Here is a 17,245-nt window from a genome sequence, read left to right as displayed (position 1 = left end):
TATAGTGATGCCTCTTTGAAAGGGCTTGGATGCGTGTTGATGCAGCACAGCAGGGTCATTGTTTATGCGTCTAGACAGCTTAAAGAATATAGGAAGAATTATCCTATCCACGATTTAGAGCTTGCTGCAGTGGTGTATGCTCTCAAGATTTGGAGGCATTATTTATGTGGTGGAAAGTGCGATATTTTCACGGATCATAAGAGTTTGAAATATTTATTTACTTAGAAAGAGTTGACTATGAGGCAAAGAATGTGGCTAGAACTTATTAAAGATTATGATTGCACGATTAGTTACCACCCAGGAAAAGCAAATGTAGTGGCAGATGCTCTAAGCAGGAAATCGGGGGGATCCGTACTGGCAACTATGGAGATTCAGCACTCGATTCTGGTGGATTTGGAGAGGCTCAGTATAGAATTGGTGGAGGAGAGTCCTCAGGCAGTTATTGTCAGTCTAGTAGTTCATCCTACACTTTACGAGAGGATTAAAACAACTCATGGTGATGATGCAGAGTTGGTAGCAGTGATGGCTAGAGTACGTGGTGGTTAGGGTGAGGAGTTCAGCATATCAGATGATGGAGCTCTACGATTCCGTACTATGCTATGCGTTCCTACAGATACTGAAATTAAGAGAACTATACTGGAGGAAGCTTATAGATCCCTATACACAGTCCATCCCGGTAGTAATAAAATGTACAGGGACCTGCGAGAGTATTTATGGTGGAGTGGAATGAAGAGGGAGATAGCTGAATTTGTTCAGCAATGTTTGACGTGTCAACAAGTTAAAGCTGAACACCAAAGACCAGCAAGAAAGTTGCAGCCATTGTTCATTCTAGAGTGGAAATAGGACCACGTTTCGATGGACTTTGTTACAGCGTTACCACCAGTACGACAAGGACTGAATGCGATTTGGGTGGTTGTAGATTGTCTGACGAAGACCGCCCATTTCATCCCTATTAAAATCGGTTATTCCATGGATAGATTGGTAGAGATATATGTTTAGGATATAGTTCATATCCATGGAGTACCAGTGTCCATAGTCTCCGACCGAGATCCTTGGTTTACTTCACGATTCTGGAAAAGTTTTCAGGAGGCTATGGGTACGCAGTTAGCTTTTAGCACTGCTTTTCATCCCCAGACAGATGGTCAGAATAAGAGAACAATTTAGACATTGGAATATATGCTTCGTGCTTGTGTGCTTGATTTTGGAGGCAATTGGATTCAGTTTATGCCGTTAGTTGAGTTTGCTTACAATAATAGCTATCAGGCTAATATTGGCATGGCTCCATACGAGGCATTGTATGGTAGGAGATGTCGTTCTCCTCTTTTCTGGGATGAAGTAGGTGAAAGACGAGTTTTGGGGTCTTGAGATAATACAACAGGCATCCGACAAAGTCTGATTAATTAGAGAAAGAATCAGTACAGCACAGAGTCAGCAGAAAAGCTATGCAGACACTCGCCGCCGAGAGTTGGAATTTGATATGGGAGATAGGGTATTTTTGAAGATAGCTCCTCTAAAAAGAGTGATGAGGTTTGGAAAGAAGGGCAAGTTGAGCCCTAGGTTTATTGGACCTTTTGAGATACTTGAGAAAGTAGGGTCAGTTGCCTATAGGCTAGCTTTGCGTCTAGCTTTGGCTCGTATTCATGACATATTTCATGTTGCCATGTTATGCAAATACGTTCCAGACCTATCCCACATCATTAGCTATGTAGAGATAGGGCTTAAGGATTCATTGGCATATGAAGAAGTACCAGTACAGATTATACATAGAAAAATACAAACCTTACGTACAAAGAAATACAGTTAGTTAAAGTTTTGTGGAGGAATCACGCTATAGAGGAAGCTTCTTGGGAGCTAGAGGATCAGATTAGACAGAGATACCCGCAGTTGTTCCAAGAGATATAGAGGTACTCAGGTAAAGTATAATAGTTAGATAGGTTTCTTTTGCAGGTACATGTATCAATTTTAATTAATTGATAGTTTTAGTTTTATATGTGTAATTTCCCGGAACGTAAATGTAACCACGGTATTCCTTTGCCATAAGTGAGGGCAGATAATAAAACAAGTAGACCATTTTTCTTCTACAGAATGATGGAGTGTATAGATGGGGATACAACTAGTAAATTTCGAGGACAAAATTTTATAAAGAAGGGAGAATGTAACGACCCGAAAAAATACTGATATTTAAATATTAAAGAGAGAGAAAAATGGAAACAGGAACAGAAGGAGGCAGTAGACTTCATCGATGACATTGCATTTTGGAGATAATAATAATAATAATAATATTTTCAATGAATTGCTAGGAAATTTGTCGACGAATGCAGGGTTTCGTCGATGAGTGCATAAGAAAATTCGTTGATGAAGACAGGGTTTCGTCGACGAGAAAATACCGAGAGACGGATATGGGCTACTCTGAATTTTGTCGACGAATATAGGGTTTCGTTGACGAATTTAATGAAGGACTCGTCGATGAGGTGACGTGTCTCATCGACGAATCTGGAAGTATGAATAGTGAAAAACTTGGATGTTTACCCATTTTCAATGCCCCTTTCTCTCTTTCTCTACATCTCTCTCTCACTTATCTCTTCATTTCCGGGCCTGTATTTCGTTGGATCGAAGATTTGAGACTACCACGACGCTCCTGACGAAGTTCTTTGCAAGTCTGTCGGAACTGATCGTTGGAAAAGTTGGTTTAAATTTCCTCCCAATCTCAGGGTAAGAAATTTTATTCAGTATTTGTCTTTCCCTTAGTTATAAGAAATGTTGTAAGTAAGAAAATACTGATATTTTGTTCTGGGGAATTGTGTTTTCAGGAAGTTGAACTAGGAACCTTGCGGGTATAGAGCCAAAATTTTATAGGAGCTTTTCAAAGTTAAGAGTTTTCGTAATGCTATTAGAGATTTCATTGACATATATTTATAACAGTTTATTATATACTATTTACAGAATATGAATTTAAATTCTTGTGTGGCCTGATTAGATTTTCACGCGATGAAGAATTTATACAGCTTTTATAATATATCATACTATACTGAATGCACAGAGATTATACAGACAAATTTACATGCATGTACATCTTTTATACGAATAGTTTCATGATATAGATATATATACATACATATACATGTATACAGTTTTACTCAGATCAGTATATATATTATAGTTTTCTACAGAACAGTATGTACAGTGTTATAGCATGCCATGTTTTCCTAGTACCATAACATACAGAGTATATAGACAGAGTATACAGATAGATATATAGAGGTAGCATCAAGATGCTACAGATATAGTATATAGAGATTACAGTATTTACAGTACATAAAGATAGCGTTATGGTAATTTTGGAAACATGATGAAAACAGTAAAAGAGTATATCTATATATATATATATATATATATATATATATATATGTATATAGTATCAGATCCTTGTGGAAAGATTTCAGATAGATATGGTTACAGAGCACGGTACCATTGCTATATATAGATAGAGTGCAACCACATATTTCAGATAATATGTGGGTACCGTCTAACTGTGCTCAGAGTGGATGCAACTCCCTAGTACGCTGGGTTGAGGGGTCCAGTTAGACGAGGTAGCAGCCAGTCCCGCACTTAGGAGTGGATGCAGTTTGGGCGGGTTGAGGTAGTGTAAAGTATGATAACTTACCTGGAGGGCCAACCAGGTTAATTCCCGCCTACGAGCCGTATAACCCTGTCATGAGGGATCAAATCATAACGTACAACGCCCCAGGGATAAAGCACATTTATGTATATGTATACAGTTTTACAGTATATGATAAGTATGGTATGGTATTATCAGTATGAAAAGTAGAAAATACAGAGGATACAGTATATTTTAAATTGTGAAAGAAAGTTATGCTTTATAGATTATTTATTTCATTACAGTTTAGTTATTATTTAAAAGTACTCTTAACTTAGTTGCCACACACTAGTAATAGCATATTTCCACTTACTGAGCGTTGACTCACCCCATGACTTTAACATTTTTCAGGTGAGCCAGTTAGGTGAGCAGATTTGGCTCGCGGATAGAGAGAGTGTTGATTACTCTGGTTATAGGGTGAGTTTTGACTGAGTTGTGTATATTTTTTTAGGTAGATGATGCTGGAGGGGTTAGCCTTGTATGGCTACGGTGAATATACACTCGATTTTGGTACTGTATAGTATATATATGTGAATGGTTGTATGATTTATGTTTCCGCTGCTTAGGTATGGATGTATATATATATAAAATGGATAGAATTTTGAGGATGTTACAATTTATACTAGTGGCTTTGTCGACGAGTCATGTCACCTCGTCGATGAAGTCAATAGTAAATTTGTCGACGAGCTCTTCCCTTCGTTGACGAAATTCAGAATCACCCCAAAACTTCTCGGTATTTTCTCATCGACGAGTCACGTCACCTCGTTGACGAGGTTAAGAGAAAATTCATCGACGAAGGCTAGTGCCACCTCCCATTTCCCTATCTCTCTCTCTCTTTAATATTTATATACCATTATTCCTCGGGTCATTACACACACACTTTAATACCTATGGCCACACATACACCTACACATACAAAACACATTCACACATTGTTCATGCACCAGAGCACACTCACACACACCTGCACTCTCACAAAGAATGCAGATACACCCAAATACGCACTACACACAATAAAAACTCACACACTCACACTTTTGAACTTCAAAACCACCCTCTCCATATTTGGCGAACCTCCTCGCTCCCCTTTGCTCTCTCAACATCGATGTGAAGGATCTCAGCACCGTCGCACACTACTTCACTGCCGCCGACTCTGCATCAGAAGACATGAGGCTTTGTTGCCTGTGACACTGGTGTTGGTGTCTCCATCTTTACCAGTGAGTTCCCGGCGTCTTCGCCGCTACTTGCCCCACCCCCGATTACGCCAAGAACACTTGATCTGTCAATAACTGCGATGTTCTCACTATCTTCGGTATGTCCGCTTCACCTGAATCCGCCATCGAGATCCTCGATACTTGGTTGAAAACTCCCTTCAAGGCGCCGTGCTCTGTGAAGCCACCCTTTCCACTCTCCCAGCAACACTTCACGGCATCTCTTGGCCATTTGAATACACCCCCTACTGCGGGTTTTCTACACACACTACACACACAGACACGTCCTGGTGGTATTTTATTTTACTTTGTTTTGCACCCCAGCCACCCTTCATGACCTTACACACCTAGAAAACACTATACGCACACTAACACACTACCATATGCGCATAGCACTCACCCTTTGACGTGCACTGCCTATAAAATACACCCATGCACACACACTGACACGCGTCAACCCACGCACCACTCACAGCCACATACACACTACAAAGACTCATCTACACACACATTACACACTAAAAAATACACTCCGCATTTACACACACTGACACTCACCTACACACCTACACACACACACACACACACACACACTGACACACCCCACTAACACCAATTTAAAATCTCACTCTCTCACACACCAGCTCCACACACTCCATATATATACATATGATATTCTTCTACTCACTTTTTCATGCATGCATAATACTCCTCCACTAACTCTCTCTCACACACTCACTGCACACACTCCATGTATATGCATATAATATTCCTCCACTCAAGTTTTCATGCATATATATTACCCCTCCACTAACTCTCTTTCACACACACACTCACTCACGTATGCATGCATGCCACCCACACACATATGCGCTACGATTTATTTTATCTCATTTCATCTTATCATCATAATACTGTTGTGTATATATATATATATATATGATTATTTTACATTTATAAAAACTCATAAAAAGGGAAAAAATTGGGAGGAAATTCAGAAAAATTTAAAAATATTGTGGCCTTGATCGGGCCCAAAACGGGTCGACCCTCCGTGGGTTGGTTCTTTTCCAAACCAATTGGGTTTTCTAAACTAGTATGAAATTGGTTTAGTCTGTTATTTTATTTCTCATCTTCTTTTTATTTTTTGCAAATTTTGCTTTAATTTCTTTTTTGTTATTCAATTACTTCCGAAGAATGTCGAAAAAGTTCTAAAAATCATATGGTCTTGACCAAGACCTTAAACTGGTTTTCCCTCAGGCCGGTCAACATTTGACCAATTCGTCATCCCCCAAACCGGTTCACGCAAGTTTTCTCTATTTCACTTGATTATTATTTAGATATTCAAAAAATTCACTAAAAAAATCACAAAATTCTTAGAAATTCCCAAAAATATTTTCATGCTTTAATTTCCATTGATTTTATTTGTGTTATTTCGAAGTTCAGGGAAAAACATTGAAAAATCACAAAAATCTCTAAAAAAATGTTTTCACACTTTAGAAAAATCACAAAAATGTTTTTTTTAGGTCTATAAAATCATTTTCATCCCGAACAAACTTCAAAAACCTCTCGAAATAATATTTTCCTACTTAAAAAAACCTACATATTTCCAAGCCCCCGGGAGTGTATTTTCACAAACTATTTTCTTGATTTTCTTTCCTGATGATTGCAACAAATGGCATGGACTCTTCTGAGTATTGGATTGCCCTGATTCTGAGGGAATGCCTTCATTTTTTTTATTTTTGAAAGGGAGGAATTTTAAAAGGCTCATTCGATTTATTTTGGGATAATTTTTTATTAATCTAGTACCGTTCGTAAGAGTGGGCGCGTAGGGGGTGCTAATACCTTCCCCTGGCGTAACCGTATTCCTGAGCCCAACTCTGATTACGCAGACTGATTCTACCCCTAACGAGGTAACAATCAAGTGTTCTAACCGCACTTCAAAAGGTTAGTGGCGACTCCATCACACATTATTTTTCCACGAAAAATATTTTTTTCAAAATACACATCCATTTTTCCCTGTTTGCAACCGAACCCACTTTTTTGCCAGAGAGTGGTTCTCTAAGCCGGGTCTAAGATGTCGTGACATTCCTTACGGTCAATCTACAGTCTTGTCTGAGCACTAAGACATATCATGTAGGATGTATGCAATTATTACAAACCAAATAATAAAAATAAATGCAATTACAATAAAAAATAAATGTCTTCTTCGTTTTTTTACTCTTCTAACTTCATGGAATGCACTTGATCATATAAGCTTTAAGTTCTGCAAGCATCCATCACCATTTCCTTATTTGTGTATTAAATTAATGGACATGTTCACATGCTAAATACACACATAAGAAACATGTGCTTTTTCAACATCAAAACAAGGATAGGACTCAAAAAGTCAACAGGGCGTTACAACATACATCTAGGTCTTGGCTTTGTCACACTATTTTCCACCATTATTGGAAAAGTATATCCATTTTGGATAATATCTAATATTTCAAAATCAAGAGTTTCAAACAATATACTCATCCTAATTTTCCAAAAACCATAATCATTTCCATTGTAAAATGGTGGTCTAATGGTGGAATGTCTCTCAAATTCAAATGTAAAAGTGTTGGTTTCCATGGATCCTCTCAGGATGGTTAAGTCCAAAATTTAAAAATAAAGAAAAAGGGTGCTAGCTCTAATACCAATTTTTGGCCCAATGGAAACCCAAGAGGTGGTATGAATTGGGTTTAATGACAATTAAATGCTAGATACAAAATTTAAAGTAATTAAGACAATAAAAAAAATCACACTAATATGAAACAATAAAATCAAAGAGAGAATGGATAAAGAAATGCAAACACTTTTATAGTGGTTCAATTTTCCTCGCTTACATCCACTTTCTCAGGACTAACCTTCTTAAGGTTCCATTAAATCCCTTTGCTTTAATGGCGGCAAGGATACTAATTAGATCCCTCATTTTATAAAGACAAGGCAACCAATACAACCCTTGTTTTTTGGAGACCAAGGAACTAATACAAGAACATTCACGAAAAAAAAAAAATTCTCACAAGGAAGATATACAATTTCAACTCACAAAATTAACTCTCAAATAATGATCAAAATAAAAATCAAGAGCTTTCTAAACTAATTAACTCAAGATTTTTCTAAAATATCTCTCAAGGATAAGCAAAATACAACACAAAAAGAGACTAAAAGAGAATTGAGGCTAGAACACTTGGATATTCAGTGTGTGTATGTTCTTTAAAGTTCTCAACCCTCAGGAAGGGATGAAAACTGTTGGCCTAACATGACTTTCGAATCTCGTTTTGAGGATAAAAAATTAAGGATGATTTAACATGTTTTGTTAAGTAATGATATTTCAGGAATGCTTGAATGACAAACTTCAAAAGAACAAAAGAAATGCAAGTTCAAGAGCCATACTCCATTACCAATATGATCAAAGAAAACTCAAATGGATCAAAATGTTCAAAGCATATGTAAGTCTAAAGTTGACTCAAGGTCAAGTCTAAGAGGATTCAAAACAAAGACTCATTTGAACACTACAAGCTTAGAATGATCAAGGCTTTAGGATAACCGATGTAAGTACTTCATACTGAATATCATGTGGAAATGTTTTGAAGCTCATTAGGGGCTATATTGGACTAAGAGACCTCATTTTAAAAATCTCAGAAAATGTTCTTTTAAAGTAACAAAGCAAGATGACTAAATGGTTTTGGAAAATAACATAAAAAACAGAATTTTTGTCTGTTCAGGCGACTGAAGAATAGGTTCAAGCACTTGAAGATTTCCCTAGAGAGTTTCTAAAGAGGTAGTGTAGGCTCAGGAAACTGACCCTTGTCACCTCAGGCGCCCGACCCTATTTGCAATTGAAAACTACATAGTTTTAAAGAACCTCAAGTGATTAACCCTAAGACCTTAGGCGCTAGAACATTGTCAATGGTTATATTTTTTTTAAAAAAGTTTTAAAATTCAAATTTGAGTTTTTTGTGCCTCAAATTTTGTATAAACTTGGGTAACACGAATTAACCTTTTTGAGTCTATAAATACATGTTTTCTCTAATCAAACTCACACCAAGCATTGAAAAATATGCTCTCAACCTAAAAGCTCTCTTTCTCCCTCAAAGCTCTCTTGCTCACTCTTTCAAATTCTGAATTGTTAAGTTATTTTGAAGTGCTAATCATTCTACTTTGAGCTTTAAACATATGGATTGCTGATTCCCATCTAGAGAAGAAATCCAGTGAATTTGTTCTTGAGTTTCAATTCAATTTCTTTTGGTATTTGTTATTGAAGTATATTAGTGCTTTCAATTGTATGAACCAGCCCTATCTAAGAGCATTCTTTGTACAAAATAAATTGTTTTTTGTTTCTTATTTCTTTGACAGTTCAGGTCATTGGATCGTTGTAACTAGGGTTGTACATGGTTTGGTTCGAGTCGATTTTTGCCAAAACTGCTAACTGAACTGAACTCCTCGGTTTTCAAAATGACTGAACCGAAACCAAACTGTGATCTTTGCTGTTCGGTTCGGTTATTTTCGGTTTTACTAAATTTTTAACTATCAAACAACTTGAACCCAAGTTGCGCTGCATCAACAGGCCACGGTCCATTATATAACTCTTGGGCCAAGGCTATAATTGCAAAGCCAAAAACAAGAGACATGCCAAAAGTTGGATCCAAATAAAATATATAAGGTGGGGATACTTGTTTTCTTCCCATTTCCAATCGATGTGGGACGCAGGAAGAAAGCACCCTCTCCCTCTCTACCTCTGCCTATCTCTGCTTTCTTCCCTTTCTTGTGGTTCCTGCTCCTGCATCTTTCTTCTCTTTGGTTTTCTGCATGAGAAGGTCACCGCCCATCGGGAAAGGCTGCAGGCTAGATTGTTCGGCGAGGCTATCTCGCCGGAGTTCATGGAGTTGGAGTCGTCGAACATGTCGGCGGTAGATTTGAAGGCCCAAATGGCGTCAAGCTTGGAAAGAAAAATCTGATGTTGAATGTTGATTACCCAGATCCGAGGATGCAAACAGTTTCGGGACTGGTTAGAGTCCATTCCAGATCGAAGATGGAGATTGACGGTTAGAGTCCATAAACACTTGAACTATTCCGACTTTGGTAGGAGGTAGCCATGGTGGATTCGAAGGTGGTTTCTTGCCAGCGAATGGCGATCCAATAGGCAACATGATCAGTATTATATTAAATTATACAATTATTATTTATTAATTTGATTTTCAGTTTTTTCAGTTTCGTTTTGGTCCAAAACCGAAACCAAAATCGAAATCGAAATTTTTTATATTTCAAAATCGAAATCAAAAAATCGAACCGAAATGTGTTTCGGTCTGATTTTTTATTTTTCGGTAATTTTTGTACACCCCTAGTTGTAACCGAGCATGGGGTATCGCTTGGAGAGGAGGCTCCACCCTAAAGGAGGGTCGTAAATGGTTTGTTCCGCCCGCAAAGGAATGTGTTAGTGGAATCCTTAGGTGGTATTGCCTAAGGCGAGGACGTAAGCTGGGAATAAGCCAAACCTCGTAAAAAATCTCGGTCTCACTCTCTATCATTTTCTATTTAAATTTCAGCATACGCAAATTGTGTTTCAAAGTGCAGGGTTGCTGAAACAGAGATTGAGAAGACCTTTTAATTTAAGAAAGTATGTTAGTTAATCTTTTGCAGAAACCTTAAAGGGAGTACGTTGATTAATCGCTTGCAGAAATCTTAATTAAAAGAAGTGCACACAAATCATTCATACAGGGCTAAAAACTGAAATTTTGCAAATGCTCAAAAATAGGAATTGCTACAGTTCTCACAAGTTGATTAAGTATTGTGATTGATTGTTTGATTACTACTTGGTTTTTTATTGGTGTTGTGTTTTTGATTGAGGTTGATTTGTTTGAGTATTTAAAATCAAAAACTTTCTTGTGTGGTTACTAAGAAAAAAGGAGAGATTGTGAATTTGTTAAAAAGACTTAAAAGAATTTTTATAAACCCAATTCACCCCCCCCCCACTCTTGGGACTACACCTTGACTTTCAAAAACTAGTCGTTTTATGCCCATTAGAACCTTTTTGTCTTTTAGACTAGTTGAATACTTATAGGGTTCAATCGACCGCCTACTAGCCATTAGAGATAAGAAGAAGACTGCTGCAAAAAAATTTTCCTACACTATTTGATTGCCTTCAAAGGCCGATCGACAGCTTCTAGCCTTTGCCTTGGCTAATCGACTGTCCCTAGCATAAGATTGGGTTTCCAATTTTGGTCTGATAGTGCTATGCTTTATGTTTTTACATGATTTTACAATATAAAGTAGAACTAAAATGAGATAATAAAAGTACAAATAAATGAAACTTTAATTTTTCAAATTTTATTTCAATTATTCAACTTCAATGGCTTTATTCCTATAAATAACTTAAGCACAAAGCCATTGGTACTTAATATGGTTTGTTATTATCAAAGTTAGGTATTGAAACCTTGGTGCTAGCTAATAGATTGAGGCTGATCGAGCACTCTAAGTCTTCCAAGAGTGTCTAACTATTACATGGGAATTGGTAAAAATTTCCAAGCATGTGACATAGGGACATCAAGTTTCTTAGTTACTTTTATAAGACATTTTAAAAAATGTAGTGATTTTGATGCTTTCTTCTACTTATCATTCCCAAACTAATGTTCAAATTAAGCTTACCTTGAGAATCATTTTAGTGGAGACCAACAAGGATGATTGGCAGTTAGTATGCTACCCAATGTTGATTTTATATATAATAATTTTGTGACTAGATCCACAAGTAAGAGTCCTTTTGACTGTGCATTCAGTTACAAACCTTGTATATACCAATTGATTTTCTTACTCTATGACTAGTTGCTTGTATTTTAAAGCCAGCCAAGTCAAGTGTTTATCAAATCCATAAATTAAATGGTAATGTTAAGTGTAAATTTGTCATGAATAATATGGATTATAAACATATTATTGATGCCAATCATAGAGCTAAAGAATTCATTGTGGATGATAGTGCCATGGTTTTATTAGCCCCAAACGTTAGCCAAGAAGTTTCTTTAATTAAGAAGCTCCTCGCCTATGCCATTGGCCATTTTTCCACCCTTAATAAATTCATACCTAATGAATATTTATTTGATCTATTGACAATTAAGCTCTCTCTCTCTCTCTCTCTCTCTCTCTCTCTCTCTCTCTCTCTCTCCATAAAACACAATGGTGGCAACTTTATTGACAAGCAAATGATTTCTTCTCAACGTGAACTTTGGCAATATTTGGTTCAATTGAGGTCACTCCACTCCAAATGTTACATGCCTTACTGAGGATGATGTCGATATTATTATTATAGAGTTCCCCTCTCTAGAGTTAAGTTTCTTGAAGCTTGAGCATTATGACAAAGGATTGCCTTCATCATCTAAGCCATTTATATATTCAACATATTTAAATTAGGCATTAATTAAGGATAGTATGCATGAGTTAGACCTTGTATGGTGTATTTTTTTTTCTAGGTTGAGATTATTTGTAGTTATTTGTTTTTTGTGACAATTGTGTACTATTGGAGGTAGTTATCAATTTGAGTCATGTTTATAAAATTGAATGGGAATGTGGATGATAAGACATGTATGACCACAAATTATCAATTAATAGGCCTAGTTCGATTGTGAAAACCGAAAATGAATTGGCTTAGTACAAAATAAGCCAAGCTAGCTTGAATTGGGGTTGTGCCATGTCAACCCAACTTCTTACATTAAAAAATATAGGAGTGTGGTGAAGCTAGAAGGACTAAAGCCTAACATCTAAGGAAATTTAAGCTTATGTGTTACCACTATACCAATTGGAACAATTTGCCTCATTACCAAGTAAATAATAGATATAATTAATTGTAGTTAATAGACATACAAACTTGCGCACACCAAGTAAAATAAATTATTAAAATACTAAAACTTCTCTCTTGCCTTTCGATATTTGTTTCCTTCCTAATATCATTTTCATCCGAAAATTGTCTCCTTTTTCCCCTAATACATAAAACCATTCATCTCTTTCTTCTCGCATCTTTCTTTTTTTCTTTGCTCCTCCTCGTCCTTCTCTCTCTCTCTCTCTCTCTCTCTCTCTCTCTCATTCCTTGTAATCTCTCTTTCTTTAACACCTTCTCATTCATCTTCAATTAAACATAAGAGGGATAAGAAATGAAAATTTTGGAATCATCCAATCTAATTCAACTATGGCATTCCTCGATAATGCAAGCATGCACTCAAGTTTTTGGGCTCCCAAGTTGTTGTAAAAGTCCTAAATCGACAAGCCTTACCTTTATCCTCATCAAAGCATACCATTTTTATAACTCCACTAAACCATTTCAAATTTAACAGTAGTTTCAAGCTCACATATACAGTGTGTAGATTGTTGTACTCCTTCTTTCTCAACTGCTCATCATTCTCACATATAGATTGATCCAACAAACCTCAATTTGTTGTTAGTTTCTCTTAATGAATTGTTATAAAAATCATAAAAAAGTAGATATTCATATATATGTCGCAATGTTTTGATCTCTGTGTATATACTTCAATGAGAAGGTGCTGGGGCAGGGGCGGGGGCAGGGGCAGCAGAAAAGAGGCCAGAGAAGAAACGATTGCCAAGTACTTCATTTGCTGCATCCGAGGGATGGAATGCGTCCCAAAACACGTATTCCCTTCTATTTCTGCACAACTTTGAGTTTGGCAAGCACAACCCTCCAACGGTGGTGTCTACATTGCAACACGATGTGTTGGAAACCCTAAAACCTGCAAAATATCTCCACTGTTAATTAAGGAAAAAGGAGAAAATTCTCAATCAATCATTTTTTCTTTGGCATATTTATAAAAAAGTAAAAAGAAAAAGTAGAACTAGTACGTATAAAAGGAGCTGAAGCCTTTAAAACGGATAAGAGAGAGAGAGAGAGAGAGAGAGAGAGAGAGAGAGATTTATTAATTACCATAGGCTTGGGGGTTGGAAATTAAGTCAAGAACTGTGGTGTAAGTGTCTCCAAAGATGAATTGGGAGGAGGGGAGGCGGCGGTTGAGAGAGAGGAAGAGGTTTTGAACCCTTGAGTTGAACAGTTGCACCCATTGATTGACTTGATTTAAGCACTGACCTCTCTTTGATTTTACCCTTTGGGAAGGAATGCATCCGAGGGGCGCCAACCCATTGAATACCATCTTCCTTGCACCAAGCTTGTATAACCTCTTCAATTGCCCAATTACACATACATGCATTCATATTAGAATCTAGTTTAATATTCAAATTTTCATTTTATTTCATTTTCAACATTCCATTCTATTCCACAAGGTCATTGATTCTATCAAATAAAAACATTTACAAAGTACATATATTACAACCAATTAAAAACTCCACATATGTGGAGACATCATAAAGTGTCTCTCTAAAAATCCCACTTAATTTTCATTCCTCTCGTGTTCAATTTTATTGAGGGGATCCACTCTTTGTTCCTTTGGTCATGAGGAACATGGTACTTAGGTGTTTGTTGTGTGACAATAAATTTAAATTTTTTTGATAATTTAATGCATAAAAAATCATTCAAGTAGAAAAAAAAGGATCTCTCACGTGACACACGTACTTAAACACCACAAAACACGATGCTGAGGGATTGGTGCATTATGCAAGTCCTCTCTCTCTCTCTCTTTTTTTTTTTTTTCTTCTTTTTTAATTTTGTGCATGGGGAGGGAGGAGTGGTTCAATTGGGAGGCCCATTAGGCAAAGAGGTAGTGCATCCCCTCTCTGGGCTCCAGCTAGCTCGATCCATTTCCCCTTCCACCTCCTTTCCAAAGATTATAACCTTATAAGACTTCCACTAAGATATTCCCCAAGACTTTCCCTTTATAACCTACAAGACTTTTCCCTACTTTTCTTTCTATATAAAATATTATTGTCAATTAAATTTTACTATGTATGGTTGATATGATATCAGTTAAAAATTCTTAAAAATTAAAGGTTACCTATATGAAAAATCAAAATTGTGTTCTTCAGTTTACTGCATATTAAAGATTCAAAATTGTTTTTTGAATCTTTCATTCAAAAAATTTGCAAGAGGATGGGATATTAGTGGGGGATATCAGACTACGTACAGAAAGTTGTTGCTCTAAGGTGGAGATCAAGAGTGCCAGGAATTCATCGTGAGTGTACTGCTGCCCATCTGCTAAAAACGGCTGCAAGAAATTGTTCACGTAATCGTTGCTCCCTGCATGTATGAAATTGCAATACGTAAAACTCCATCATATACTCTACTTTTAAAATTCCAAAAAGTACTATACCACATACCAATTCCAATGAAGTACGTTGCTTCATTGCAGAGCTTGTTTGCTGCCTGTTCTCCGATTTTTGTCGTGATTGCTGCCTTCGTCTTATTGAAATTGTTTATTTGGTCATCAAATGATAATCTTTGAATCTACATTAATTATCAAAAAAAAATATTTAAGTTTAAAAAGAAGAAGAAGAAGAAATGAGTAATGAATACTTATAAATTTACAGGAATATATAAGAGTGCGTTTATGAAAAAGATCGAAAAGGAGATTAATTAGTTACAAAGTAGAGTCCTGTGTCGTTGAGAATCCCGGCTCCGCCAGACGCATAATTAACCCCCTTAAGCAATGCATCGTCGTTCTGCGACAATGAAAGATACGGTGGCGGTGATGGAATCCCGAGTTTCGCAGCTGCAAAATAATGAACAGAGAAAATTATTAGCATCCCGATAAACACACTTCGAAGGGCCGGAGTCCATCTTTGTGTCCATCTGAGATACCATCCGAAACAAGTTTTGTTTAATATTGAGGAGTATTATTGACGAATCAGTTAATTAAACCCAAAACCAAATATAAATTAATTAATTTAATTAGTAGCTAGTCATAAAATTGTTGTAAGAATGCGTATATCTACATACATATGATATCAGCAATAGTTCTTCCATTAGTAAACCTGCCGGTGGCCTGTCCTCCCTGGTAGTCAATCCCATACCATGGGTAATCTGATCTTGCTAGAGAATATTGCAGAAAATTGTTGTTCCCAACTTCTGCCAACGAATCCCCGAAGATGAATGTGACCATTGGTGATGAACCCATGGCCATGGCTGCAGCAGCTCCCATGGCTGCCGCAACCATTATTCGAGCAAACATCAATAACACCGCCATCTTTTCCCTTACACACTATATGTCAATCTCGTTCCTTCTTCATCTTGTCAAAAAATAAGTGCGCGCATATATATAGACACGCACAGAGACATACAGATACAGCAAGTCAAGCCCAATTGCCCAAGCAAGCATTTGGAGATCAGTAGGTGGTTATTGTCAAAGCGGTGGAACCGCCTGAAAGAGTCTTCTCATGTTGATGTTAAAAATGAAACCCTGCCTGCCTTGTTAGATTATACATATATGAGGGTGGTTAGCCTCTTCTTTCTCTCTTTCTCTCTCTAGAGGTTGGCCAACTGATCTCATTCTGTAGTGTAGTGTGCAATGGTAGGTTTTACTTTTGGGGACTCAACAACATATTCGCATGGATCTTTACGCACATTGATTAATAAGGGATCAAGAATTAAGTAGTATATGCTATGATTTTAGACTCTCAAGATCTAACCTCGATCGGCAAGGATTGAATAGAAAAGTTTTGCCATACTATAATATTACTATTCATCATAATTGTAGTATCCAAAGAGGGAAGATGCAATCGATCATTCACAGTAAGGTATTAATAAATTTCAAGATTGTTTTTTAATAATTTTTGTCCACTTTTTAACATTAATTTAGTACTACAAAACTATACCCTCTGTTGGCATACAAACAAATTACTTATTCCTTAAATATGTTCTTCCTTGAATGCTCTAGATTTACTGATACACACATACACGCTTTCTTAAAAAGGCAAAACAAGGTTTTGGTTTTTGGGATAGATAAATACTTGTGAAACTTGTAAAACTCACCAATCACAAAATATCACATTAGCATGCATTAAGACCCGGCCCATAGAAGTGAAAGGTATTATTTTTTTGTGAGCTTCACATACTTTAGTGGGTTTAAATATTAATATAACATCTTGATATCAGTGAATTTCAAATCGATGAATTATACAGGGGCCATGCCACTCCACGTGTCATTGTGTCATTTTCTCAAATTCTTAACATATTGATGAAAATAGATCTCCTTCTTTGTAGGTTTAATATTAATAAATATAAAACCTATTTACCATATTTTTAAAATGTAAAATATAGACATAGTTGTTAGAAATTACTTTAATTCATAAAATCTAATAACCCAAGATCATCATGTTATTCAATTAAGAAAACTGAACACTATATAAATACTTGGATCCATAAATGTGTCTGATTTGATTGTCCAATAACCTTTAGCGGAGAGTTTTG

At 36.5% G+C, this 17,245-nt stretch overlaps 1 protein-coding gene across 1 annotated transcript; it reads right to left on the bottom strand.

The window, feature by feature from the left end:
- Positions 1 to 13,404: 13,404 nt before the first annotated feature.
- On the bottom strand, positions 13,405 to 16,047 carry LOC131160789 (GDSL esterase/lipase At5g37690). Its single transcript, XM_058116673.1, has 6 exons — positions 15,776 to 16,047; positions 15,421 to 15,548; positions 15,157 to 15,283; positions 14,964 to 15,076; positions 13,814 to 14,063; positions 13,405 to 13,622 (listed from the first exon to the last, which is right to left on the bottom strand). Exons 1-6 carry the CDS (start codon positions 16,020 to 16,022, stop codon positions 13,405 to 13,407), a joined length of 1,083 nt encoding a protein of 360 aa, XP_057972656.1. The 5' UTR covers positions 16,023 to 16,047.
- Positions 16,048 to 17,245: the final 1,198 nt, after the last annotated feature.

The sequence above is a fragment of the Malania oleifera genome, chromosome 7 (genome assembly GCF_029873635.1).
Source record: "Malania oleifera isolate guangnan ecotype guangnan chromosome 7, ASM2987363v1, whole genome shotgun sequence".
In the NCBI taxonomy this organism is placed as follows: Eukaryota; Viridiplantae; Streptophyta; class Magnoliopsida; order Santalales; family Ximeniaceae; genus Malania; species Malania oleifera.
This window is presented reverse-complemented; position numbering and strand designations above follow the sequence as displayed.

Excerpts from the sequence above, each read along its gene's own strand:
- LOC131160789 (XM_058116673.1), bottom strand. The coding sequence starts at position 16,022 with ATGGCGGTGTTATTGATGTTTGCTCGAATAATGGTTGCGGCAGCCATG. Across the intron at positions 15,549-15,775 it reads AACTATTGCTGATATCATAT|CTGCGAAACTCGGGATTCCA; the intron begins GTATGTAGATAT and ends ATTATTTTGCAG. Across the intron at positions 15,284-15,420 it reads ACGACACAGGACTCTACTTT|ATTCAAAGATTATCATTTGA; the intron begins GTAACTAATTAA and ends TAATTAATGTAG.